Source organism: Colobus angolensis, unplaced genomic scaffold, assembly GCF_000951035.1.
Source record: "Colobus angolensis palliatus isolate OR3802 unplaced genomic scaffold, Cang.pa_1.0 Scaffold1, whole genome shotgun sequence".
NCBI classification, from domain to species: domain Eukaryota; kingdom Metazoa; phylum Chordata; class Mammalia; order Primates; family Cercopithecidae; genus Colobus; species Colobus angolensis.
The window spans coordinates 106227-134121 of record NW_012110918.1 but is presented as its reverse complement, the minus strand read 5'-3'; the positions used below and the strand labels follow the sequence as shown (position 1 = coordinate 134121).

At 42.5% G+C, this 27895-nt stretch overlaps 3 protein-coding genes and 1 pseudogene across 6 annotated transcripts in view; 2 read left to right on the top strand and 2 right to left on the bottom strand.

Annotated features, from left to right (window-relative positions):
• Positions 1-3109, bottom strand: part of CEP95 (centrosomal protein 95kDa) — a 30943-nt gene extending 27834 nt beyond the window's left edge. The window contains exons 1-2 of the mRNA XM_011929654.1: positions 2733-3109; positions 1152-1280 (exon numbers count right to left, since the gene is read on the bottom strand). Of these exons, the coding sequence (XP_011785044.1) occupies positions 1152-1280; positions 2733-2751 (148 nt within the window). The 5' untranslated portion in view covers positions 2752-3109. The remainder of the gene's footprint in view (positions 1-1151; positions 1281-2732) is intronic.
• Positions 3110-3352: 243 nt separating this feature from the next.
• DDX5 (DEAD (Asp-Glu-Ala-Asp) box helicase 5) lies at positions 3353-10174 on the top strand. Of its 4 annotated transcripts, none has more exons than XM_011929365.1 (13): positions 3353-3796; positions 5002-5167; positions 5522-5535; positions 5854-5860; positions 5969-6034; positions 6266-6407; positions 6489-6649; positions 6736-6908; positions 7263-7373; positions 7582-7643; positions 7731-7790; positions 9026-9250; positions 9468-10174. In XM_011929365.1, exons 1-13 carry the CDS (start codon positions 3753-3755, stop codon positions 9869-9871), a joined length of 1635 nt encoding a protein of 544 aa, XP_011784755.1. In that variant the 5' UTR covers positions 3353-3752; the 3' UTR covers positions 9872-10174. The 4 variants fall into 4 exon arrangements, with proteins under 4 accessions (XP_011784755.1, XP_011809071.1, XP_011788748.1 ...); XM_011953681.1 differs by having other exon boundaries at positions 5522-5618; positions 5727-5860; XM_011960804.1 differs by lacking the exon at positions 3353-3796 and adding an exon at positions 3915-4125 and having other exon boundaries at positions 5522-5618; positions 5727-5860.
• A 2558-nt stretch (positions 10175-12732) lies between these two features.
• The window catches only part of POLG2 (polymerase (DNA directed), gamma 2, accessory subunit), a 20002-nt gene continuing 4839 nt past the window's right edge, over positions 12733-27895 (top strand). The window contains exons 1-6 of the mRNA XM_011935827.1: positions 12733-13391; positions 16557-16683; positions 16805-16910; positions 18839-19012; positions 24422-24562; positions 27294-27374. Of these exons, the coding sequence (XP_011791217.1) occupies positions 12830-13391; positions 16557-16683; positions 16805-16910; positions 18839-19012; positions 24422-24562; positions 27294-27374 (1191 nt within the window). The 5' untranslated portion in view covers positions 12733-12829. The remainder of the gene's footprint in view (positions 13392-16556; positions 16684-16804; positions 16911-18838; positions 19013-24421; positions 24563-27293; positions 27375-27895) is intronic.
• On the bottom strand, positions 17668-18027 carry LOC105502685 (annotated as a pseudogene).

The following is a 27895-nucleotide window of genomic DNA, read 5'->3' as shown; positions in this document are numbered from 1 at the left end:
AGAAGCACCATGTTAAGGAAGATAAAGTGGTCCCTACATTAAAAGAGAGCTAATAGTCTAGTAAGGGAGCCAAGACATGATACTTTAACCCATAACTATGGGCTGCTTTCTACGAGAGGGAAAAAAAAACAACACAGCAGGCATTCGAGGATTATTTTATATATATGCATGTTTGTTTATTTATTCATTGAGAAAGGGTCTCGCTCTGTTGCCCAGGCTGGAATGCAGTGGCGTGATCTTGGCTCACTACAACCTCCGCCTCCCCAGCTCAAGCAATTCTCTTGCCTCAGCTTCCCAAGTAGCTGGGATTATAGGCGTACACCACTATGCCTGGCTAATTTTTTTATTTTTAGCAGAGACGGGGTTTTGCCATGTTGGCCAGACTGGTCTTGAACTCCTAGCCTCAGGTGATCCACCTGCCTCAAATGATCAGCCTCCCAAAGTGCTGGGATTACAGGCGTGAGCCACCACGCCTGGCCCTTATATGTCCTTTTGAATAGCCAACTGGAATTATTGGTATAAAGATTCAAAATGTCAGTACAGGCTGGGCATGGTGGCTCATGCCTGTAATCCTATCACTTTGGTAGGCAGACAGGGAAGAATCACTTAAGCTGAGTTGGTACCACCCTGGTCTTGAACATAGTGACATGGGGAGCAAGATGAAAGGACATATGTGCTTATTAACTGTCTTGGTAAATTAGGTTCATCAAGTACAAATATGAATTCTTACCCCTAGCACTGGTTAAGTAACAAGATCCAATAAATTCCCAAGTTCCACTCAATTTTACAAACCTTTGAAGGTACATTTTCAGAAAAGATGCAACTTTCACAAGGCATTAGCTATGACTGGATTAACCAGTGATTATCAGGAGCCCTCAAACTGATCTGCTCAAGGCCATTATTGTGAGCGGATTCCACAGGGTATTCCTTAAGGAATACAATATTATAATTAGACAATATGCAATATTAAATACCATTTAATATACAATATTTAAATATTGTATATTAATATAGAATTTAATATGCAATATTAAAAAACATATGGGCAAAGAGAAAATAAAATGTTATAAATACCAAAGCATCTAACTAAAGGACCAAAAACTTCTGGCCTAAGATATAGGCAAAATTACTCCTGCTTTTAGTAGTCTTACCTGGTACTTTTTCTCCCAAAATAGACTGATAAAGGGCAATAAAAACATTAGCATCACAGTCTTGAAGTTCATGTATTCTCAGATGTATATGACACTTAAAAAGAAGGCTATTGGCAATGGTTACCCACTCTGTTGGGAAAAAGGGGGAAAGATCACTCTTAAATACCACCAGAAAAAAATCACACATGCATTCAAAAAATCCAACAACCTCCCCCACGCCCCCCAGAAAAAAAAAAAAGACATTGAACTTTGTAAAAGATAAGAAATTTGATTGTTATAGAATTTCAAAGACCCGTTAGGCATGATTTTTAAAAAGACGTATTTAATTTCTTGGGATGATTTCCAGAGTGCTGTAATTTCTATACAGTCAAAACTATACTGCAAATTCAACTGTTATTGTTGCAGCCTAAAATCTTAAGTTACTTACATAAGCCTTACGTGGGTGTTTTTAGTTAAAACATATTTACAAGTAAACAGGAATATTATGTCATAAGCAACAGTTTAATAATAATCTGAGGTTACTAGAAAGTCATTAATAAAAGATGTTGCTTCAAACTCCCAACACATGTGTTTACCCAATTATCTTGTGCAAGTCAGGATTTCTCTGGTGCCCAAATAAGTGGTGATTAAACTTAGGCTGTTAAGAACTGGCATAATGACAACATCAACGCTAATGCATTTGTTAGTTTTTCTTTTTTATTATATTGATCTACATGAAACAAAATATTGGAAGTACATGAAGCTCAGAATTATCAATACTGTTGACGTTTCCTGCATACCACATTCTCCTCTCCCCTAGATATTGCTGGGATTTGCGAAGTTTAACAGTTTCTCTACCAAAAGTAACTTAGCTTAAAATATTTGTTCCTTGAAATGCCTGACGATGGGTAGGAAAGCACTTTCAATCGATATTAAAAACAAACATCTCCACTATGGACACACAACGTTCCGGAAACGAATGAGAGTGTATCTTCCATGCACATAATCACCCTCTCCAAGCCCATTTCTCACAACTGGCCAAACCATGACAACTGGTTTGTACGCAATCCTTGTGAAAAGGATGAAAGCGTCCTAGACAACCAAATTAATTCACTCTTCAAAAGCGGTGCTAGACAAAGCCCGTGACTCTAGAGGGCACTGAAGAGAAAAAAGCACCACTATTCTGTGGCAAGGGCATGAATAAACCTTAAGAGTGCTGTTCCTTTAAAGACCACTACAAAAGCAGGTACGACCTCAGGGCCCATAGTGCAAGGGAGGAGGGCACACGGACAGCGGCTAGACGCCCCACAGAAAGACAAGTCCGAGGACGACCCTTCTGACCGCTCTTTTTGCAGCCAGGACCCGAGCGTACTAACGGCCTCGCCCCAGTGCCTCTCTCCCACCGCATACTGCTGTTCCACGGCCTCAAAGCGAAGAGGGGGTGAAGCTGAGAGACCCTATCAGAAAACCCGCCACCGCGACGCAGCGTCTGACAGTAACGAGCCCCGCCGACATCCCAGACCCAGTCGGGGCTAGCCCGAGGCCTCCCTGAAGGTGGACAGTTTCAGTAAACACACACCGCGACCCCAGGGAGACACTCACCAGCCTCCGAGCCGGCCATATCTCGTAGGCAGGTCGCCGCCAGACTCCGACGCGGCCAGACCGGCGACGGTGTCCTGCAAGGACCGAACGCAGACCAGACGCTGGGGGGCGGGCGCACGAACTAAAGCGCGGGGAAGGTGGCGTGAAAGAGGGAGGGACGTTAAAAGAGCTTCTCGCCGCTGATTGGTCATCAGAGGAGCACTTCCTTTCACAGCACGTGCCACGGAAGCGGTTTGGGAAGTTTAGAGACCATTCTCCGCCGGCCAAAACCCGTCAGAGGATTGTCAGACCCGTGGGTCGGACGGTCCAAGTCAGCCGGCAGCTGGGGGCGGGTCCCGGGTTCGGCAGCGCACTTCCGGTGAGCTATTTCGTTGTGTATCCCTCCGCCGACGTCAACGGGGAAGTAGTGCGGCCCCCTGTCCCGATGGGCGGGGGGGTGGGTAGAGTCACGTGACAACGCCGGGCCACCGCCTTCCCTCTCATTTGGTTACTGGCGTGAGGCCTCTTTGGAGACGTAAACACCTTCGAGTGGGGAGGGTGGGCGGGCTTGGGCTGGCTGTTTTATCGTCTGGCTGGGCTTGGGAAAGGGCAGGGTGGCTTTCTTGAGGTGTGGAAAGACGAGAAGAAGGTGAGGTCAAGAGAGTGCAGAATGAGGCATTTCAATGGTGGGTGGGCTCCGACCTGAGAGCGGCACGGGTTGGGGTGAAAGCGCGGCGATCGCGGAACGCCGGCGGGCGTTGCGGCCTCTGCGCGAGGGGCGGGGCGATTAGGTCACAGAGCGGCTCCCAGCGTGCCTTGCGGCGTAGGAGGGGGTCCAGACTATAAAAGCGGCTGCCGGAAAGCGGCCGGCACCTCATTCATTTCCACTGGTCTCTACTTGTGCAGCTTTAGCTGGTGTCATCGTCGTCTCTCCTCCGCTGCCGCCCCCGCAAGGCTTCGCCGTCGCCGAAGCCATTTCCAGCGACTCGTCGCACCCTTTTCTATCTACTTCGTTCCCCGCCAACCGCAACCATTGACGCTATGTCGGGTTATTCGAGTGACCGAGACCGCGGCCGGGATCGAGGGTGAGTGTGGGAGCCGAGTTGTCAGGGCTGGCGGGTGGGGGATGGGAGGGCGAGTGAGGGTGGCGGCGGCCGGGGGCTTTGCGGCTTGGACTCGGCCTTTCCGGGCTATGTTGGGGCCTCCTTTCCCGAAGGCTTGCGCCATTTTGATATTCACGTAACAGTGAGTGGGAGAGATTTGATGGTGTAGTGTCTTCATCCTTGCTTTTTGTGTGGGGGTCGGGGAGCCGTCGGGGCGGCTGCCATTTGGTAGCTGTTGAGGGAATTCAGAGGGAGCGCATTGTTAGGATGAAAGCGCGACGCTTCGAGGCAGACGAAGGAACAGCTGTTAGGTGCGGCCTTTCGGGAGGTGTTTTTGGGGTGGCCGGGCATTCTGTGGGAGCGAAGGGACCACCTCCAAAGCCACTGGTGCTGTGGGGGTAGAAGGGCGGCCGGCATGAGACATGTGGCTGAGTCGCGAGTATAAAATGACGGCCCCGGACATGGCGGCGGCGCCTTTGTTACTCCGCCCGGCGGAGGAGCTCAAAATGGCAGCGTCGAGAAAATGTGGCGCAGAGAGAAATGCGAGACAAAGGGGGAAGCGCCGCCCCAGCGGGAACGCCGCCCGGCCGGCTCCGCCCGGGCCGGGACTCCTCCCCCGGTAGTCGCCGGCTCCTCCTTTTCTTTTTTCCTGCGTTATATAATTTTGATTCGTTGACCCGGTGCTCTACCGCGGCGTCCCCCCAGCTCGGTTTGCTAGAAGTGTTTCTGAGAAAACCCTTGTTCCGTTTTCGTTGTCTGTGCTGTCTAGATACTTGACATCAAAGCTCTTTGGCTTGAAAACGGCCATATGAGGAACATCGTTGTGATGCTCTTCGGTTCGTGTAGCCTTGTTATCACTGATAGTGAATTGCTAGATTGGTGAGAAAGATAATAGTAACCACAAGAAGTGGTGTGTAATCCTAAATTCTGGCATCTGGGTGACAAGTTTTCGATATGGTAAATCCCAGGCTGTTTACTTGGCCTAAGTTGTGTGTACTTGGGACTATGGGAAACGTTAACTGTGGCTGTTGAGAGAGAGAGGTTATCACTAAAGACAGTGCTAGGTTTACCTCTCGAAGTCGGCTTTCAGTGATCTTTAGCTTGTGCCAAGGGATGGTAAACAAATGTGTACAGAAACCTAGGTGTAGCCGTTTGAAAATATGAATAACGTTTTTTCTTCATTCCAGGTTTGGTGCACCTCGATTTGGAGGAAGTAGGGCGGGGCCCTTATCTGGAAAGAAGTTTGGAAACCCTGGGGAGAAACTAGTTAAAAAGAAGTGGAATCTTGATGAGCTGCCCAAGTTTGAGAAGAATTTCTATCAAGAGCACCCTGATTTGGCTAGGCGGACAGCAGTGAGTAAATTCATGTGGCTTCATCAGGCTGTAACTCAATGGAGTCTAGTAAATGAAATTCTGACAGGTGTTTCGCAAATAACTCAATTTTGGTAGAGTTACGTTTTCTGACTTCATAATTGGGAAAGATGTGACTCACTTTTGCAGATAGGTGGCTTTGGGATTTTTTTTTAGGTTGAGTATAGCAGAATAAATGGCTTTTTTTGTCATATAGGGTTTTCATATGTGGTTCCAGATTAAAATGAAGGCTAATTTAAACTAGTTACTAAATTATGAAGTTAGGGGCTTGCCAATTACGTATTTAGTTAGGGGTGGTAGTCATAAGTTTTAAGACTGTTATAATTTGTTTTGCAGCAAGAGGTGGAAACATATAGAAGAAGCAAGGAAATTACAGTTAGAGGTCACAACTGCCCGAAGCCAGTTCTGAATTTTTATGAAGCTAATTTCCCTGGTGAGTGCTGCTTTTCAGTTCTACCCTACCCCTGTGTTTTTGTTTCCACCTACCCTCTCCTTTCCTTGGCATCACTAATTTTTGTTAAATATCTGTCACTAATTGTAGCAAATGTCATGGATGTTATTGCAAGACAGAATTTCACTGAACCCACTGCTATTCAAGCTCAGGGATGGCCAGTTGCTCTAAGTGGATTGGATATGGTTGGAGTGGCACAGACTGGATCTGGGAAGACATTGTCTGTAAGTTTGGGAGAACTCTTGATGTGATATATGCAAGAAAACGGAATGGTAATTTAAAAAGAGTATTTTAATGTGATTTCTGTTTGTCCCCGTCTTCACCCCAAATAGTATTTGCTTCCTGCCATTGTCCACATCAATCATCAGCCATTCCTAGAGAGAGGCGATGGGCCCATTGTAAGTATATATTTTTAACTTTTTATTAGAAGTGTAATATATAGATTTTAGACTACATAGCAAAAGATGTAATCATTTGTGGTGGTTTTATACAGAGGTTAGCTCACCCTATTCAGCTGGAGTTGCTTTGGGTATTGGACAACACATGAAGGATCTGCCATCATAACTAATAAGTTAACAGTTTAAAACTAGTATCCAGGTTTGTGCTGAAAGCTCTTTCTTTTTCCTTAGTGTTTGGTGCTGGCACCAACTCGGGAACTGGCCCAACAGGTGCAGCAAGTAGCTGCTGAATATTGTAGAGCATGTCGCTTGAAGTCTACTTGTATCTATGGTGGTGCTCCCAAGGGACCACAAATACGTGATTTGGAGAGAGGTCTGTAATGAAGAGAGTTTTATTTGTCATTGGTGCTAAATATCTTAGGTATTGTAGTTACACTTATGTGTTTAATTGAAGGTGTGGAAATCTGTATTGCAACACCTGGAAGACTGATTGACTTTTTAGAGTGTGGGAAAACCAATCTGAGAAGAACAACCTACCTTGTCCTTGATGAAGCAGACAGAATGCTTGATATGGGTTTTGAACCCCAAATAAGGAAGATTGTGGATCAAATAAGAGTAAGTGTCCTTTGAAATATGTGACCAAATTCAATTCTATTTTCACTTTTAGTCTGACACTAATTTCCCCCCCTAAAATCCATTAGCCTGATAGGCAAACTCTAATGTGGAGTGCGACTTGGCCAAAAGAAGTAAGACAGCTTGCTGAAGATTTCTTGAAAGACTATATCCATATAAACATTGGTGCACTTGAACTGAGTGCAAACCACAACATTCTTCAGATTGTGGATGTGTGTCATGACGTAGAAAAGGATGAAAAGTAAGTTTTATTAACTCTGTTTGCTTCCTAACAACTTTGCTAAAATTGAGGGATCATTGTTATTTCAGTTGGTGTGATTTCGTTTAGTTAGCCTATTAATCCTTCTGAAAATATCTTGAATTCTTCAGATAATGATTATCATCGTTTGTAGTTTTCCTATAGAAGGAATTCATATGTCCCCTGGTTGACTTAAGGACCAAGGGTCGAACTGCTCGATAAGTGGGTTAGCAGGTGTTTCCTCTTTGACTTCCAGCCATGTAAATTGAACTTAAATGTTTTGCTCACCATAAATGTGGGGCCCTGCCAATGGTCTTTAAAAACTCAGGATTTTTCCTTTCTGTCTCCCATCATTAGACTTATTCGTCTAATGGAAGAGATCATGAGTGAGAAGGAGAATAAAACCATTGTTTTTGTGGAAACCAAAAGAAGATGTGATGAGCTTACCAGAAAAATGAGGAGAGATGGGTATGTGTGGGCTCCTCCATTGAAGCAGATTTTTTTGTAACTGAGCTTAGGAAAGGGCAAACTTGGATCAGGAGCAGTGGATATCTGATAATATAAGTGGATTTAATTATTTTTAATTTCTGGCGAAATAGATCTGTGACAAGACGTGGTTAAGCACTGTAGTCTTGAGGTTTTCAATGTGAGTTTTACGATACAACTTGTCTTTTAGGTGGCCTGCCATGGGTATCCATGGTGACAAGAGTCAACAAGAGCGTGACTGGGTTCTAAATGGTAAATATTTCAAATGAAGTTTTTTTCCCCCTTACTTAGCTAGAATTCTGCTCAGATAATTGATCATGTATATGCCTTCCTTTGTAGAATTCAAACATGGAAAAGCTCCTATTCTGATTGCTACAGATGTGGCCTCCAGAGGGCTAGGTTAGTACAAACTCGCATTCATGGCTTGGTTTCCCAGAAGATCTCCATTTAACTTTTTTAAAGAAAGTTTATTGCTTTCTTTAACCTCTGCATTTTTCTAAGTTTTTTTCACATAAAGGTGCTGTCTTTGTGGCAAGGCCTAGGCATGACAATCGGAGGACTCGAGGGGGATGGAGGACTAGTGATCGGCTGGCTGCTTCCAGTCGATTAGAGAGGTGAAAAAGCTGAACGTGTGCCAGTAATCTTCAAAAGGCAGAACATATCACCTCTGCCCCGTAAACTGTTCTCTCCGAGGGGAAAAATGGAAGTTATCCTCACAGTTCACTGCCGTGGTATTTCTTCTGTCCCATGCTTTGCATGACTGCCATGGTACAGCCTTGTTTGAAACTGTTCACTGTGATCTGTGGGTCTTTGAGTTTCAGTGAGTTTGCTGAAATGTCGAAGAAATATTTCCAAACTTCAATGTTCAATGAAATTTTTGTTCAAGTTTGAAATGGAGAGAGCAGCTTTAAAAGGTACTAAGCCTTTTACAAATTGGTGAGTACTGGCACATGAGATCTAGAGCAGGAGCAACTTCTCACACATAGTCAGTGGGAAAAGAAAGTGCTTTGAAAGTTCCTCCCTCACCTACACAGTAGTCGTCATGTCGAGACCTGCCAGAGAGAGACACATTCTCAAGTGAATCCTGGCTTCTTGGAAGCGCTTGCCTAGACGAGACACAGTGCATAAAAACAACTTTTGGGGGACAGGTATGTTTTCTTGCAGCTGCGGTTGTAAGGTCTTGGCAAGACAAGCAGTGTGGCCAGAAGTTTGAACTTCTGATGAATGTGTAATGCAAAGGACCTTGTACATTTTTTTGTTTCAAGGTCCTCAAAATGAGCACATGAAGAGGTTGCTGTGAAACTTTAAGTGGCCCTACTGCGCAGAAGCATTCAGATGTCACTTGATGATCTGTAAGGGAACTTGCTGATTTGGGAATGTGCTAGGGAATACACATTCCTTTTGACAGGGTCTGTCACTGGGTGGGTGATAACTTATACAGATGACATGTGCTTTTTTTTCTTTTTTCAACCTCAATGGTATTCCTACAGGGAATGGATAACCATTTTAACTGTATTTTTTGCAGCCCGTACCTTCTTGGGAATACAATTGTCTAACTTTTTATTTTTGGTCTGGCTGTTGTGGTGTGCAAAACTCCGTACATTGCTATTTTGCCACACTGCAACACCTTACAGATGTGGAAGATGTGAAATTTGTCATCAATTATGACTACCCTAACTCCTCAGAGGATTATATTCATCGAATTGGAAGAACTGCTCGCAGTACCAAAACAGGCACAGCATACACTTTCTTTACACCTAATAACATAAAGCAAGTGAGCGACCTTATCTCTGTGCTTCGTGAAGCTAATCAAGCAATTAATCCCAAGTTGCTTCAGTTGGTCGAAGACAGAGGTTCAGGTAAGGATGACTGATAGGAAATGTTGGTAGTTGTGAGTCACATCGTTGTCTACAAATCCATTTAAGTGGTATTGGAGGGTGAGTAAAACCTTGAATGGAAAACTTATGTTGAAAAACTGTAAAACCATTTCACGCCTACAATGAACAGATCTAATTCCACAGTGATTTGTGTCTTAGACATAATTGATCAATTTGCATTTTTTTTTTTTTTTGACAGGTCGTTCCAGGGGTAGAGGAGGCATGAAGGATGACCGTCGGGACAGATACTCTGCGGGCAAAAGGGGTGGATTTAATACCTTTAGAGACAGGGAAAATTATGACAGAGGTTACTCTAGCCTTCTAAAAAGAGATTTTGGGGCAAAAACTCAGAATGGTGTTTACAGTGCTGCAAATTACACTAATGGGAGCTTTGGAAGTAATTTTGTGTCTGCTGGTATACAGACCAGTTTTAGGACTGGTAATCCAACAGGGACTTACCAGAATGGTTATGATAGCACTCAGCAATACGGAAGTAATGTTCCAAATATGCACAATGGTATGAACCAACAGGCATATGCGTATCCTGCTACTGCAGCCGCACCTATGATTGGTTATCCAATGCCAACAGGATATTCTCAATAAGACTTTAGAAGTATATGTAAATGTCTGTTTTTCATAATTGCTCTTTATATTGTGTGTTATCTGACAAGATAGTTATTTAAGAAACATGGGAATTGCAGAAATGACTGCAGTGCAGCAGTAATTATGGTGCACTTTTTCGCTATTTAAGTTGGATATTTCTCTACATTCCTGAAACAATTTTTAGGTTTTTTTTGTACTAGAAAATGCAGGCAGTGTTTTCACAAAAGTAAATGTACAGTGATTTGAAATACAATAAATGAAGGCAATGCATGGCCTTCCAATAAAAAATATTTGAAGACTGAATTAAGTGGAAATTGTACTTTATTTTATATATATAATGTCATGTAAAACTTTGCTTAGATGGTCTGGTTTTTTTTTTGTTTTTAATCATGAAAACAAATGACTGCTCCTTTTTATTTAATTTGGGAGGCAGGGGGAATCAGAAGGCCCTTTACAATGAACTACTCATTGCAGGAGTCAGTGAACTGATTTAGGTGAATTTTTAGTTACAGGCTACATTGCATAAAAGCTTTGTCAGCTCCCAACATCAGGGGAGTCACTTAATAGCCTTTTCCTTATTTGCTAGTATGGTTAAATGAGAGAATAGTAAAATAGATACAAAGTCATCTATGTAATGTGAGAATGTGGATGACTTTGGCAAAATCTGTAATTTAAAAAGCTCCAAATAACTGGCTTTTTCAAGAGATTTATACTCATGCTCTTGGCTATACTGTGAATTACTGAAATGTTGAACAAACCTGTGAAAGACATACATTCGCCCTTTAAGATAGCCAGGAGCTAAACTTGAGTCTCCCTAACTGAATTTGCACAACGTTCTTAGTGCAGGTTACTTGTAGATTCTAGTCTTCACAGGCTCCCTGGGGCTCTTAACTGTAGTCACACTGGGAGTCATGAATGTCTTTCCAATAATTCAGGGAATTCTAGAGATCTTCAAACTGTAAGGTCTATTCATACTCAACACAAGGAAAAAACCTCATTAAAATTAATGACTAATCAGGAGGCAACATAACCAAAAGCACAGTGAATAAAAGTTTTCATGGTAGGTTCAACATGGGTTTATTGCTAGAAAGATCCAGGGGATAGCTTTAGGTTTAACTTTGGGTCACCAACCTAACTTTCTAATCATTCATTTCAGTAATAGCTAGAAGTGGGTCTGAATGTTTTCCCAGAGTCTGATAACATGGTTTTGCCAGAAGAGAAGTCTTCAGGAGACTTCATTTAAATTCTGATTATTAAACTGAGGCTTTAATCAATGTTAATGCCTTATGTCAAATGTCAAGTTAGAATTTGCTAGGGCTAGGATAGGGAGTGATACTTCTAGGACTCAGACATTGAAAACTCATTCAGCCTCTAGTAACCTGGATGGTTTTCAGTGGCGTGGTTAGTCAAATTCATGGTTTTAAACTTAGAAGCAGCTTTCGAGGGAGAGGGTAGGTTGGAGCATTTATTACATATTTTACTGTTTAATGTCTTAACCGTGGGCCTTTTAATTTGTACTTAATGAAATGATTGTGGGGCTGTGGAAAACATTTACCTATTTACCTTGGAGGTTAAAAGACAGTCCACTTTTTAGCATGTGTTTTGTGTCCAGCCTGTGGTTGTCTTTAACTAATAAATGTGATTTTTCTCCCCATTCTCTCTATTTATTTATTTGCGTATAGGCCTCTTACCTGGTGTGAATTCCTGAATGTGGGAAACACCTGGCAGTAGTAGTGCCCAGCTTTGCAGTTAAATACTAGATTTGCTTTTCAGCAATACTGTTGCACTTTCTAGCTGGCCTTTTTTTAAACACTTGTACACACTTGTAAAGAACTATTTCCTGAACCTGGTACAGCACTTTTATTAATGATAAAAAAAAAGTTCTAAGTTACATTAACTCAATTGCTAAGCTGTTACCCACTCTTAATCAGGTGGTAGTTTGGTAGTATCACAGTGAAACGCAGATTGTTCAACTGAGTGAAGCTGGTGTAAGAAATCATGGACTTGGGAATCAAACTTCCTCAGTCTGGGTATACCACTTTTCCACTTTCTGGGAGGTTCTTAAGGTGTCGACCTATTTAAATAGAAATTATAAAATGAGAAACCTGTGATGTAATCATGAGTCTCTTAAAACCAGAAGTCTCGTTTTGATGAACCTATAGAAGGGGCCCCTGGAAGAAATCGCACATACGTGGTTTTCTGTCTCACCAGGAGGGTTTAAGACATGTCAGGGCCCCTTGGTTTATTTCTAGTGCATTCCCAGGTGAGGCAGATGCTGCTGGCTGAGGACTGCCCTTTGGAAGCCACTGCAATATTTAAAGTGACTGTACCACTATAGTCACAAAAGTCCTATCGCACCCCCGGGAGCTTAAGCGTCAAGACAACGGCTCTGGGGTTAGGTCTAGGCCACCTGGCGGCAGCATTTGCCTACAGTTAAGGCCTGGGCTTAACCACCGTAAAGGACTAAAACTCTTTAAATGGGAACCAAATGCCAAATTTGGTGTTATCCAAATCACCATCTATATACACCTCATCCTAAAAGTGCTTGATTGAGGTGTATATAGAAAGTGATTTGGATAACACTTGAGTATTTTAATTTTCTGGGCTGCCAAACAGTGGCAGAAAGAAGTGACTCAAGTGGCTACAGCACGGTTATAAATAGGTGGGAATAACCTTTATTGGTGCTTACGAGAAAGAAAAAGATGGATGTGAGGGGAGGGGAGCGAGACGAACGGCAAGATAGTAAAGAACCACCCGAGCCGGCGTCCGCCATGGTGTGCGAGGGACGGCAGCCGCCGGAACGCAGAGATGCGCTTCCGGGGTGGGGCCTGCCGCCCGCAAGCACGCTCACCTCCGTTGCGCCTGCGCCCTGGCCTCCCCGGATTCTGTTAACGGTGGTGGCGGCTTGTTGGGATACGTTGAGTGATGGGAGAGTGTGCTCTTTAACTTTGGAGGGAGATGCGCTCTCGTGTTGCCGTCAGGGCCTGCCATAAGGTCTGCAGGTGCCTGTTGTCTGGGTTTGGGGGTCGAGTAGATGCGGGGCAGACGGAGCTGTTGACGGAAAGGAGTAGCCCCCAAGGAGGACACCTGAGGTCGCACGCGGAGCTCGAGGGGAACGGCGAGCACCCAGAAGCCCCCGGGTCTGGAGAGGGAAGCGAGGCGCTGTTAGAGATCTGTCAGAGAAGGCATTTCCTAAGTGGAAGCAAGCAGCAGCTTAGCCGGGATTCTCTTCTGAGTGGGTGCCACCCCGGCTTTGGACCCTTGGGCGTAGAGTTGCGGAAGAACCTGGCCGCAGAATGGTGGACCTCGGTGGTGGTGTTCAGGGAGCAGGTATTCCCGGTGGACGCCCTCCACCATGAACCAGGCCCTTTGCTACCCGGGGACAGTGCCTTCAGGTTAGTTTCTGCAGAAACTCTACGCGAAATCTTGCAAGACAAAGAGCTGAGTAAGGAACAGCTAGTAGCATTTCTTGAGAACGTATTAAAAACTTCTGGGAAACTACGGCAGAACCTTCTTCACGGTATGCTTCACCATTTCATGCTTCAAAACAGGTGTCGGGTGGAAAGGCGAGGCAGTCTTGCTGGATCTTGGGGATTGCAACTGGCCCTTTATTCCCATGCAAAGGAAGTTAGCTAGTTCTCATCTTTTTGAAGTAATCGAGTATATTAACAGTGCTCTACCCTGGAGAAAAGTGGTCCTTGGAATCATTGCTGTTCCTTAAAAAATCTTTCCGAAGGACCTGGGAACGCTCTCAATTTCACGGGGCAACTTTTGAACACAGTGCTGTCATTTAGTGCAGTGTAGTCTAAGTGCGTAAAGAACTACAAAGACATTTTGAATTTTTCTTAGATTTATTCCAAGTAGAAATGTTGAAATTATAATTCTGAAACTATTTCATGTGTATCACAGGATAAATCAAGGCCGGGCGCAGTGGCTCACGCCTGTAATCCCAGCATTTTGGAAGGCTGAGCCAGGTGGATCACCTGAGGTCAGGAGTTGGAGACCAGCCTGGCCAACATGGTGAAACCCCATCTCTACTAAAAAGACAAAAATTAGCCGGCCGTGATGGCGAATTAAATAAAAATAAAAATATTTTTATTTTTAGAAGATGCATGCTGCAGTATTGGGAGTGAACAAGCTACTTGGGAAGCTGAGGCAGGAGAATCGCTTGAACCCAGGAGGCAGAGGTTGCAGTGAGCCAAGATCACGCCACTGCACTCCAGCTTGGGTGACAAGAGCAAAACTCCGTCTCAAAAAAAAAAAAATCAAATAGTTGGGTTAGTTGTTATTAGGAACCAAGATTTTCATTGTAAAAAAAGAGATAATATGTAAAAGAAGGTACTTATAAACTAATGTTAAATATGAATTGGTAAATTAAAATTGAATATGAGTAAATTAAAATTGAATATGGGTCTCACTCTGTCACCCAGACTCGAGTGCAGTAGTGCAGTGATGTGATCATGGCTCACTGCAGCCTCAACCTCTGAGGCTCAAGTGAACCTCCCACCTCAGCCTCCCAAGTAGCTGGGACTACAGGCACATGCCACTACACCCAGCTAATTTTTGTGTTTTTCGTAGAGATGAGGTTTTGCCATGTTGTCCAGGCTGGTCTTGAACTCCTGAGCTCAAGCAATCCGCCTGTCTTGGCCTCCCAAAGTGCTGGGATTACAAGTGTGAGCCACAGTGCCTAGCCTTACGGTTTTTAAAAATTTATTTCCTAACTTTCTTCATTGAATGTTCCTAGAAGCAATGACCCTCCGTAGCAATGAGCACACCTAGTGCCCAGATCTTGGTTTCTAAGGTGAACCAGTACTGGGAGAAATGGCTGATTCCACGTCTGGGGTTAGGGAAAGTACAAGGTGAGTTTGAAACACTTTATGGTGCTAAAAAGCAAAGAATTGCTTGAAGACTAATGGGTCATATCAAAAAGTCACAGATGCTGACTTGAGAAGGGTTGTCACTGGCTACGTCTAGGACAAATTGAACATTAAGATACATATTAATGGTAATGGATCATAACACATTGATTAAAATCTAAGAGTCGATAGTATTAATCAAAAACAAATAATTGAGCCTAGAGGTCGGGAGTGGGGGGAAGAGGTAGAGAAAGCTTATATTTTTACAGAAGCTATGGAATAAATGTAGAAGGAAAGATACATTAGAAAATTCACCATTTCTTAATATTGCAATCCCTGATATAACTGAGTCAAGCAACAGTCATCAATAGATTCTAAAATATTGGGTGAAATACTGTTGGGGAGCAGGATATTATTGGGGAGTGGATATTTACTACCTTAACCAAATAAGCAAATTTGGTGTCATCAGTAGTGTAATAACTTGATAGCATGTTCCTCCTGTTATGATGCAATAAGATATACACATCTACTATGTAGTATTTTGCTAAAAATGATTAGCCGAAATTAAATCATAAGGAAACAATCAGACAAATTCCAAATGTGAGATAATCTGTGACTAACCTGGACCCAAAAGTTAGTGTCATTAATAGCAAAATTAAGGGGGAAAGGAGTCAGGGGAAATGTTCTGGATTCAAAGAGATGAAAGAAACCTACTCAGAATGCAGTACATGAATCTTAATTGGAAAGAAAGAGAACAGTAAAAGATATTTGGGGTGAAAATTGGAACAAATAAAATATCTGCCATATGTTAGATTATATTGTGGTATTATGGTTCACTTTTTATGGTGTTATAATGGTATATAGGAAATATTTTTGTTTTTAGAAGATGCATGCTGCGGTATTTGGGAGTGAACAAGAAAAAAATGTGGCAAAATGTTGATAATTGATGAATCTAGGTAAAGGGTATACAAGTGTTCACTGTATATGGATGCTTATTATTTTTTCAACTTTCTTGTAGATTTGAAAATCTTCGCTGGGCACGGTGGCTCATGCCTGTAATCCCAGCACTTTGGGAGGCTGAGGCAGGCAGATCGTGAGGTCAGGAGATTGAGACCATCCTGGCTAACACGGTGAAACCCCGTCTCTACTAAAAATACAAAAAAAAATTAGCTGGGCATGGTGGCAGGCGCCTGTAGTCCGAGCTACTAGGGAGGCTGAGGCAGGAGAATGGCATGAACCTGGAAAGTGGAGGTTGCAATGAGCCGAGACCACGCCACTGCACTCCAGCCTGGGCGACAGAGCGAGACTCCATCTCAGAAAAAAAAAGAAAAGAATACTTCAAACTAAAAAGTCGGGGTGAAACTACCTAGAATTAAGTGGTGATCAATAAGGTCTGTCTTTTTTTTAAAAAAAAAAAAAAGACAGGGTCTCACTCTGTTACCCAGGCTGGAGCACAGTGGCACCATCCCAGCTCACTGCAACCTCGGCCTCCCAGGCTAAAGTGATCCACCTACCAGCTTTCTGAGTAGCTGGAACTACAAGGCACACATCATCATGCCTGGCTTATTTTTGTATATTTTTAGAGATGAGGTTTTGCTGTGTTGCCCAGTCTGGTCTCAGAACTCCTGAGCTCAAGCAATCTGCCCACCTCGACCTCCCAGAGTGCTGGGATTATAGGCATAAGCCACCGAGCCGGGCCAAGATCTGTCTTTATAGCTCCATGATACTTGTACTGCTGTGTTAACATTATTACTACTATTGAGGTGTCTATTGACAAAAGTGATTTGGGTTTGTGGACTAGATGTATACAATGATTTGTGTTTTGACAGGTGCCTTGGAACACTATGTTAATTGCCTGGATCTGGTAAACAAGAGGCTACCTTATGGCCTTGCTCAGATTGGAGTGTGTTTTCATCCTGTTTTTGACACTAAGCAGATACCAAATGGTGTTAAAAGGTATAAAAAGTGGCAAATAACTTGGCCTTGTATTTAAATAGTCAAAAACCAGTCATTTCCACTTGGGATAGATTATATAATTTTCAGATAAGCTAACTTCGTGATTGTTTTATATCTAAAGAATTGGTGAGAAGACTGAAGCTTCATTAGTGTGGTTTACTCCTGCAAGAACTTCAAACCAATGGCTTGATTTCTGGTTACGTCATCGACTCCAGTGGTGGAGAAAGGTACTGCAACAATTAACTTTAATAGTTAATAAACTGTCTTAATGTGTCAGTGGTAATTCTTCTGACATATATGAAATTTTATTTGATGTATGTAGCTATTAATATGTTATACAAATAAAAAACCTCTTTGTAATGGTTTTCATTGTTCCAGATTACAAAGTTACTTTGGTAAAAACATTTGTTGGACTCCGATGTGTTTGTTGATTACCCTTTCTGTATAAGGTAAAATTAAAAGCCCTCACCTAGCATTTCTGGCTGATGTAGAGTTTGACCCTTGGCCATTGTCACAGCTTCAGCTTTTCCTACCTACCTCCATGAACTTTCCATATTAGTCAGAATGGCTCTGTAATTGATAATCAGGTTTTAGTACTCACTGAAGAAAAGAGTTGAAGTAAGCATTTTTGTCTCGCCATGTGTTACGTTACCACTTCCCGACTCAAACATCCCCAAATACCCATTTAAACTGTATGGAATAATCACGAGTCATCAAGAACTTCACAGAAGGGTAAGAATGAGGACTCTGTGATACTTTCTTCTTTTTCCCAGTTTAGTTCATGGTTAACATCCCCTCTTCCTCATTGGCCATAAAAAGGCTGGATAACATCAACGATTTTTTCTCTGTAGTTCTTTCCTACTAAAAAAACAATACTTTAAGCAATATGCTCAGTATTTTCACTTTTATTTTTGTTGTCTGTTTTTGTTACTGTTTTTTTTTCCCACAAGTACCAATCATCTTATATTTGGAGGTTAATTCCCATTAGGATATGAAAGATTCAGCAACAATTGAGATTGTGTTCCTTATGGAGGGGCTCTGGCGAAGAAGGTTGTTGGAGGAGTACAGAGTGTCTTCTTCAGGGTAGTTGCGTAGCTGCTCGTGCTTGAGCTCCTTGTAGGAAAGGCAGTAGATGAAGAGCACGTAGGCTGCCAGCACTGTGGTAAACCCTGAGATGCGCCCCTCCTTCATGTTGATGTACTTGTTGTAGTACCAGTAGTAACCTCTTCGAAACGCTCCAGCAGTGCCACTAGGGCTGAAGTCCCACATCAAGATCCACCTTGGCAGCTCCCCTAGTTTGACCTCCAGAAGTGTCTCGTCCTTCACTGGTACAACTGACGCCATCTTGGTTTTTTTAGAGACATAATCTCACTCTTTGGCCCAGGCTGGAGTGTAGTTGCACAATCCCAGCTCACTGCAACTTCTTTTATTATTTGTAGAGATGAAGTCTTGCTCTGTTGCCCAGGCTGGTCTCGAAGTCCTAAGCTCAAGCGATCCCCCTGCCTTGGCCTCCCAAAGAGCTGGGATAACAGGCGTGAGCCACTGGGCCCAGCCAGTATTTTCACTTTTTAAAAATTAATTTTCAGCAACCTGTGGTCTTAGCTACTCTGAATCCTGAGGCAGGAGGATTGCTTGAGGCCAGCAGTAGGAGGCAGCAGTGAGCTATGACTGCACCTGTGAATAGCCACTGCACTCTCTAACCTGGGCAACAGAATGAGACACATCTCAAAAAAAAAAAAATTAAATTAGAATATATTTTAAAATTTGTATTCGGGACTTGACTAGTTTCACACATTTGCTGAATTAAAAAGTTATCAGACAATTTAAATTCTTACAGATAATTGTGGGAGTAGAGTTAAATCAGCTACTCAGAAGGCTGAGGTGGGAGAACTGCTTAAGCCTAGGAGGTTGAGGCTGCAGTGAGCTATGGTCATACCACTGCTCTCTAACCTGGGCAACAGAATGAGACACATCTCAAAAAAAAAAAATTAAATTAGAATATATTTTAAAATTTGTATTCGGGACTTGACTAGTTTCACACATTTGCTGAATTAAAAAGTTATCAGACAATTTAAATTCTTACAGATAATTGTGGGAGTAGAGTTAAATTAGCATGTATTTGTATGTTAAGACAAACCTAAATTTTCTTTTCCAGTTTGCCATGAGTCCATCTAACTTCAGCAGCACTGACTGTCAGGATGAAGAAGGCAGGAAAGGAAACAAACTTTACTACAGTTTTCCCTGGGGAAAGGAGCCAATAGAAACCCTGTGGAACCTAGGAGATCAAGAACTTTTACACATGTATCCTGGCAATGTATCTAAATTACATGTATGTTTTACCTCGAGCTCCTATGTATTTTTTACCCAGATTCTCTATAATCATTTCTGAACCATTTGAGAATAAGGTGCAAACATGGTGTTCCATGACCCCTTAATACTTCATTATGTATTTTTCAGATGCAGACACTCACCTACATAACTACAATCCAACCATCAAAATCAGGAAATTAACAGTAATCCAGTATTGCCACCGAGCCCTACAAATTGAACTGATTTTTTCAATAATGGCCTTTGTAGGTCCAAGATCTTATCTTTCATGTAGTTGTCATATGCCTTTACTCTCCTTCAAATGAACAATTCCTCTTGTCCTGAGTGACCTTGACATTTTTGAAGAGTAGTCTAGTTAGTCTGCAGAATATGCCTTGACTGGGATCTGTCTGCTGTTTCCACGTGATTTATGTATTTTCGTCGGGAGTGCTACAGAAGTGGTGCTGCTCTCTTCTCAGTGTGTCATGAGGAGTGTTGCTGGTGATGTTAACTTTTATCATTTAGTTAAGATTGTGTCTACCAGATTTCTCCAATGTAAAGTTAATAAATATTTTGTACTTATGAATTAACTAATGGCCAGGCGTGGTGGCTCATACCTGTAATCCCAGCACTTTGGGAGGCTGAAGTGGGAGGATCACAAGGTCAAGAGATTGAGACCATCGTGGCCAACATGGTGAAACCCTGTCTCTACTGAAAATACAAAAATTAGCTGGGTGTGGTGGCGTGCCCTTATAGTCCCAGCTACTTGGGAGGCTGAGATAGGAGAATCGCCTGAACCCGGGAGGTGGAGGTTGTAGTGAGCCAAGATCGTGCCACTGTACTCCAGCCTGGCGACAGAGTGAGACTCCGTTTAAAAAAAAAAAAAAAAAAATTTAGTAATCAATAAGTTTTGTGGGCAGATACTTTAAGATGATGCAGATAATTTCTTTGTCACCAAATTTTGCTTTACTGGTTGCAGCATCCATTGATAATTCTTGCCCAGATCAGTTATTACTGTGAGGTTTGCCAAATGGTGATTTTTTTTTTCTTTAAAGGGTTTTTTTGAGACAGGATTTCACTCTATCGCTCAGGCTGAAACACAGTGGTGTGGTGATAGCTCATTGCAACCTCAAACTCTTGAGCTCAAGCAGTCCTGCCTCAGCCTCCCAAGTAGCTAGGACTACAAGCATATATCACCGCACATGACTAATTGTTTAGTATTTGTAGAGACGGGGTCTAGCTTTGTTTCCTGGGCTGGTCTCAAACTCCTGGGATGAAGCAATCCTCCTGCCTCAGCCTCCCAAAATGCTTGGATTATAGGAATGAGTCACCATGTTTGGCCATGTCACCAAATTTTACCTTACTAATTGCAGCATCCCTTGATGATTCTTGCTCAAATCAGTTAGTACTATGAGATTTGCCAATGGTATTTTTTTCCCCTTTCCTTTTTTTTTTTTTTTGTTTTGTTTTTTAAAACCAAATTCCATCATTCCTTCTAGATTTACTGGTCAGCAATATACTGTAGAGCTTTTCCATCTCCCCCATTTTTTTTTATATTGGTATGGATTCACAGATTACTTTCTCAGAAGGTTACAGTGTGTTACTGTCATTGTTTATTTTGATGGTCAAATTGTCCTAGATTTGGCCAGTGTCTTTTTGACATATCTCCATCATTGTCTTGACAAGCACTTCCTTACCTTTTGTAGCAATATATTGTTCCAGGATCATCAGTGAGCCAAGACTGTGCTATTGCACTTCAGCCTGTGCAACAGGATGAGACCATGTCTCAACAAAAAAAAGAAAAAATACATAGCAAAAACATAGGAGTTTATATACAATGAGTAGAAAGTAGATTAATTTTTATTTTTTTATTTTTTGAGACAGCGTCTCACTCTGTTGCCCAGGCCAGAGTGCAGTGTTGCAATTCTCAGGTTCAAGTGGTTCTTCTGCCTCAGCCTCCTGAGTAGCTGGGACTACAGGCACGTGCCACCACGCCCGGTTAATTTTTGTATGTTTAGTAGAGACAGAGTTTCACCATATTGACCAGGCTGGAATTTTTTAATATGAATAACTAATGAAAAACTAGAAGGCTTGGCCGGGCGCGGTGGCTCAAGCCTGTAGTCCCAGCACTTTGGGAGGCCGAGACGGGCGGATCACGAGGTCAGGAGATCGAGACCATCCTGGCTAACCCGGTGAAACCCCGTCTCTACTAAAAAATACAGAAGACTAGCCGGGCGACGTGGCGGGCGCCTGTGGTCCCAGCTACTTGGGAGGCTGAGGCAGGAGAATGGCGTGAACCCGGGAGGCGGAGCTTGCAGTGAGCTGAGATCCGGCCACTGCACTCCAGCCTGGGCGGCAGAGCGAGACGCCGTCTCAGAAAAAAAAGAAAAAAAAGAAAAAGAAAAACTAGAAGGCTTAACTGGTGAACATTTTCCTTTAACTCCACCACCACCACACTTCATTTTGGGGTATTCAGCTCTCAAATGAAACTTATTGGTTAATTATCATAGTTAAAGAACAGCTCAACCTTGTGACTAGGGATTTAAAGATGATTTTTGTATTGTGGCTATTAGTCTCTTATTTTGTTCTTTTTTTTTTCTTTCTTTTGTATGAAGAATGGGGTTTCACTATGTTGCCCAGTCTGGTCTTGAACTCCTGGGCTCAAGCTGTCCTCCTGCCTCTGCCTTTCTAAGTGCTAAGATTACATGTGTAGCCACCAAGCCCAGATTATTTTGTTCTTTTATTGGTATCATTTTCACTAATGAAGTTTTCCTATTACAGAAATTTTTTCTTCCATGACATTGTTCCTTTTCTGTTTCCAGAGTTCACAAAATTGTTCATCATTAGTTGACCATGTTATAAAATATTAAGTAGAATTTCTGTCATTTAGTATGCTTTCTTAAAATGTTTCTCAGGCCATTTCTTTCTAAAAATTATTTAATAGAGACGGGGTCTTGCTGTGTTGCTCAGGCTGGTCTTGAACTCCTGGGCTCAAGCGATCCTCCTGCCTCAGCCTCCCAAAGTGCTGGGATTATAGGCATGAACCACTGCACCCAGCCTCTTAGGCCATTTTGTATATGTTTTTGGTTGATTTTATAGTTAATGTCCAAATAAATTTTTTAGAGAACAGTGAAGCAGACCAATAAAGGCTGAAGAACAGTTAGGATAGAAAATAATTTGTTCTGGATGGTGTGAGAAATCAGATATTGTTAGAAGAGTTGCCACCAGATATCCTGACATTGTTGGATATCCAATTTTCAAAAAATTAGAAAACATTAAACGGTTTTTTGTTTGTTTGTTTTAAATAGGGATGGGAGGGCCGGGCGCGGTGGCTCAAGCCTGTAATCCCAGCACTTTGGGAGGCCGAGACGGGTGGATCACGAGGTCAGGAGATCGAGACCAGCCTGGCTAAAACGGTGAAACCCTGTCTCTACTAAAAAAAAAAAAATTAAAAAAATAAATAAATAGGGATGGGATCTTGCCATGTTGCCCAGACTGGTCTCAAACTCCTGGGCTCAAGTGATCCTCCTGCCCTGGCCTCCCAAAGTGCTAGGATTATAGGAGTGAGTCACTGTGCCTGGCCTAAAGCATTCTTCATACTTAAAGATTCAGATTTAGATTTTGTTTGATTCAAATCGCACCACAGAATCTTTCAATACTTGAGTTTGTCCTTTTTTTTTTTTTTTTGAGATGGAGTCTCACTCTGTCACCCAGGCTGGAGTATAGTGGCACAATATCTGCTCACTGCAACCTCTACCTCCTGGGTTCAAGTGATTCTCATTCCTCAGCCTGCCGAGTACAAGCATGCACCACCACGCCCAGCTAATTTTTGTCTTTTTAGTAGAGATGGGGTTTCACCATGTTGACCAGGCTGGTCTTGAACTCCTGAACTCAAGTGATTCGTCCACCGTGGCCTCCCAAAGTTCTGGGGTTACAGACATGAGCCAGTGCTCCCAGCCCAGTTTATCCTATTAACTATCAGTTCTGTAACTGTGTGAAATACAACTGGTAGAATAGAGTCCCAGGTATCAGAAAGTTTATTGCCTTTGAGGGCAAATTCTTGTGAATCTTTGAAGTATCATATGCAATTCAAATAGGTTTAAAATGTCAGTATATATATGTATTAATGAAGACTGGTTGATCATGGATAATTAACAGAAGCTGAGGATTTAAATTTGTGGGCTTTTCTCTTTCTCCTTTTTTTTTTTTTTTTTTTGTTCTGTGACTCTAGCCAAAGGTGGTTATTTTTTTTAAAAATTACATGAATATCCAGGTGAACAATGATTTACAAAAAAAGAAAGATGAAAGTGCAACTGTTTTTATCCAAAACTTAAAAAATTTCTAGGATTGAAATTTTTAAGAAATTTGAAATGATTCCTCTTCAATTTAGAGGAGAAGTAAGTCTGTTTATCAATACTTAATTAATACATGTACTATGGTGTAGTTTATTTTCATGATTATGGCTTTAATGCAAAATAAGTTTTTAAAAGATTTTTTTTTTATGAAAATAACTTTACATTTCAGAAAATTATACTCCAAATCCCTTTCCCTAAAGCACACCATTTTTTTCCCTTAGGCCTCTTCTGAACTTTATCAATAATCAGTGAACAATTTTTACTTAAAGTGTTACCTTTCTAGGCCAGGCGCAGTGTTTCACGCCTGTAATCCCAGCACTTTGGGAGGCTGAGGTGGGTGGATCACCTGAGCTGAGGAGTTTGAGAACAACCTGGCCAACATGGTGAAACCCCGTCTCTACTAAAAATAGAAAAACATTAGCCGGACATGGTGGTTCGCGCCTGTAGTCCTAGCTATTCAGTAGACTGAGGCAAGAGAATCACTTGAACCCGGGTGGCGGAGGGTGGCAGTGAGGTGAGATCACGCCATTGCACTCCAGCCTGAGTGACAGAGCGAGACTCCATCTGTATTTAAAAAAAAAAAAAAGGTGTTACCTTTCTGAATACTAACTCTTAGCTCGGAAGCATTAAAAAAATAGTCTGTAGGGCTGTTGAAAAAATTGATGCCGAGGTCCCACTTCAGTTGAGTTCGTTCAGAATCTCTGATAGAGCCCAACCAAGCACCATAGTTTTAAAATTCACATTTGGGCCTTGCTGATGAAACACTGTACTCACTGAGAGCAGAGAATGCATCTTTATCGTCTTCTTGGGCCCAGTGCCTACCACAGGCCTGGTACAGAGTGGGTGCCTTGTAAAATGAAACTTTACTTTTGTATTCTGATTGTGTAAGTCTAAAATATGTACTTGGGAGGCTGAGGCAGGAGAATCACTTGAACCTGGGAGGCGGACGTTGCAGTGAGCTAAGATCACACCACTGCACTCCAGCCTGGCCAGGCAATAGAGTGAGACTCCGTTTCAGGAAAAAAAAAAAAGAACTGTGAAATGATTCTTTATTTTTCTTCTGTTTTTCTGTGAAGGGCCGAGATGGACGAAAAAATGTGGTTCCTTGTGTTCTGTCTGTAAATGGGGATCTAGACCGAGGCACGCTGGCCTACCTCTATGATGCTCTCCAGCTGACGGAGAACTCCTTTACAAGAAAGAAAAATCTTCATAGAAAGGTGCTGTTGATGTTTTAGAGGTAGACTTGGGAAACTAAAAATAGGGAGTTTTTTTTTTTTCTTAGTGTGCTTGGTTTCTGACATAAACCGTGAATAATAAATTTAGTGCATGTAGTCTAAGTATTTTTCAGTTTTTTCAGAATCTGGCCACAGGAATATGAATCAGGTTCTCACAGAATAGAACAAGGCATCCCTAATAAGTAATCCCAAAGGCATTTCTGTTTAACTGTGAACAGACAGCTGTTTCTATGACTCCTAGCCCCTGAACCTTTCCATTGGTGGCTTCCATTTGTATCAGAAGCTGAAGCATTGGTACATAGGAGGAAGAAGGACCCAGATCAGGGCGACCAGTGCTGTTGACCTCTCTGCCCCCGGGTATCTGGCTTCTGGTTTCGTGCCACATGGCTGGTCGCTGGATTAGAGGAGCTAGATGTGGGCCTGGAAAGGCTGATTTTAGTGCATGAACGTGCACTTGGAGCATTTTTATGGATCAAAGAAAATTGAGAGGAGAAGTTGAAGTTATAGGAGAGAAAATAAATGACTAATGGGGCAAGATGAAGGAAACAGGAGGGGTCAGGATGGGATCAAGAGCCCAAGTAGAGGAATATGTCTTGAAAAGGAGTTATTTGAAACAGCAGGGAAGAAAAAAAGGATAGTGAGATAATAAAAAGGCTACTGGGCTTTTTGGCCTTTGAAGGACATTTTACTGATACCCTCTATTTTCTCAGGGATTTAGGAGGCACTATTAGTTTAAATGTGGAAGAGTGGGGGTTTAAATGGCACGAGTGGGGAATAGTCATATACCCTTTGAAAATAAAAGGAAGCTGCCCCAAATGAAAAGTTTTAACAAGTAATGTTGAGTTGAGTGTTCAGCTGGGACTGGGAACCATGAGTTTGTAGGAAACCACTCTGCTAGTTAAGTGATTTATTATACGGTGTTCATTTAGCCTGCTATAGCCATGGAGAAGTCTGTGTAGAGAAATTGTTCTGGGGGATGGGGTTTATAAATGGTATGTAGCTAATAAAGAAAGGAATCCTTTATTTTTCTTATACTCCACTTCCAAACCATCACCTATTTGACTCTAACTTCAAAACATATCCTGAGTCTGACCACTTCCTAGCCTGTCCCCGGCTACCACCCTGCTATAAGCCGCCGCCACCCCTCCTCCCCCAATAGAGTGGCTCTGTTGAAAGGTGCATGTTGTGTTGCCCCTCTGCTCAGAGCCCTCCAGGAAAGCTTCTCATCTCACTCAGGAAAAACCGAAGCCCTCTTTTTGATCTGCTATTCTTCACCTCACTCAGTCTGCTCCAACAGCACTGACCATGCTATTTCTAGAACATGCCGGAGATGCTGCCAGCTCAGAGCCCTGTCATTTGTATTCCCCATTACCTAGAGTGCATCCACGTCTTGTCCCCCTACCTCCTTTCAAGTGTCCGCTCAAGTGTCACCATAGAAAAAGGACCTTCTCTGACCACCTTAAAGTTGCTGAAAACCTCCCCCAGCCTGCCCCTTGCCAGCATGTTCCATCTTCCTTTTTTAGCACCTACCACCTTCACATATATTATTTACTTATTTTTATCGTCTGTTTCTCCCTGCCACGAGAGATAGAGATTTTTGCCCCTAGCACCTGGAACTGTTCCTGGTATCAGAGGCATTAAAATGTTTGTTGGATGAATTAATGAATGAGAAGAACAGGCTGGGCTGAATGGCTCACACCTGTAATCCCAGCACTTTGGGAAGCCAAAGTGGGTGGATCATTCAGGTCAGGAGTTGGAGACCAGTCTGTCTGGGCAACATGGCAAAACTTTGTCTCTACAAAAAAAAATACTAAAAACTAGCTGGGCATGGTGGCGTGCACCTGTAGTCCCTGCTACTTAGGAGGCTGAAGTGGGAGGATGACTTGAGCCCAGAGACGGGGGTTGCAGTGAGGCAGTGAGTGGAGCATTCTAGCCTGGGCAACAGAGCCAGACCCTGTCTCAAAAAAAAAAAAATTAATTTTTTAATTCAAAAATATATATATATAAAGAGAGGAGCAGTAAGTTTTGACAAGAGAGAGAAGGTTGAAATGCTAAACCACGTGGCCCTGGCTGGTAGGGTCCAAAGTGATGCCAGGAAGAAGCATTTTGACTGAGGGAGTTGTCAGAAAATGGGAGGGTCTCAAGTTAATTTCTTTTTTTTTTTTGGTTTGTTTGTTTGTTTTTGTTTTTGTTTTTTGAGACAGGATCTCACTGTGTCCCCCAGACTGGAATGCAGTGGCATGATCTTGGGCTTACTGCAGCCTTGACCTCCCAGGTCAAGCATTCTTCCCACCTTAGCCACCTGAGTTGCTGGGACTACTGGTGTGTGCCACACCCAGCTAATTTTTTTTGTTTTTTTGGTAGAGAGAAGTTTTCACCGTGTTGCCCAGGCTGGTCTCGAACTCCTGAGCTCAAGGAATCCACCTGCCTCAGCCTCCCAAAGTGCTGGCATTACAGGCATGCACCACCATACCTGGCCAATTTAATTTCTTTCTGCCAAACATCTAAGTGGAGAAATATGGAGGGCAGCTGAATATGTTATTACATGGTGTTTTTATGACCTCAGCTAACTTCTATTTTCACACAGAAAATTGTAACTGTTAAGAAACTGTGTTTGTTAATACTTGTGTTATATTTAAACTTTTGTTATATTTAAACAAACTATGCTTTTTCCTCTTTCCTGTCTTCTCCTTCCCCCATTTAATTGCCTTAGGTCCTTAAACTTCACCCTTGTTTAGCCCCTATTAAGGTTGCTTTGGATGTAGGAAGAGGCCCCACATTGGAACTAAGGCAGGTGAGTTAAATGAGTTTAAATGTCATGATTTTAATTACAAGTTGAGTATTGTCCAAAACACTTTGGACCAGGACTGTTTTGGATCTCAAATTTTTTTGGTATATTTGCATCTCTAATCCAAAAATCCAAAATCTTAAATGTTCTGATGAGCATTTCCTTTGAACTCAAGGTTTCAGGTTTTGGAGCATTTTGGATTTTGGGTTTTCTGATTAGGGATGCTCAACCTAACCATTACTGTAAACTTGATAGCTTGCCATTTAAAATTTTATTTTGATTCATTTGCTTTTTAAAATGTTTTAGGCCGAGTGCAGTGGCTTACACCTGTAATCCCAGCACTTGGGGAGGCCAAAGCGGGCAGATCACGAGGTCAGGAGATTGAGACCATCCTGGCCAACATGGTGAAACCCCGTCTGCTGAAAATACAAAAATTAGCTGGGTGTAGTGGCGCGCACCTGTAATCCCAGCTACTCGGGAGGCTAAGGCAGGAGAATCACTTGAACCCGGGAGGCAGAGGATGCAGT

What these genes read in the sequence shown, in the direction of transcription:
- DDX5 (XM_011953681.1), top strand. Translation starts at nt 3,753, where the DNA reads ATGTCGGGTTATTCGAGTGACCGAGACCGCGGCCGGGATCGAGG. An exon ending in GACCGCGGCCGGGATCGAGG is followed by an intron (nt 3,797 to 5,001) that starts GTGAGTGTGGGA and finishes TCTTCATTCCAG; the next exon opens with GTTTGGTGCACCTCGATTTG. An exon ending in TTATGAAGCTAATTTCCCTG is followed by an intron (nt 5,619 to 5,726) that starts GTGAGTGCTGCT and finishes CACTAATTGTAG; the next exon opens with CAAATGTCATGGATGTTATT.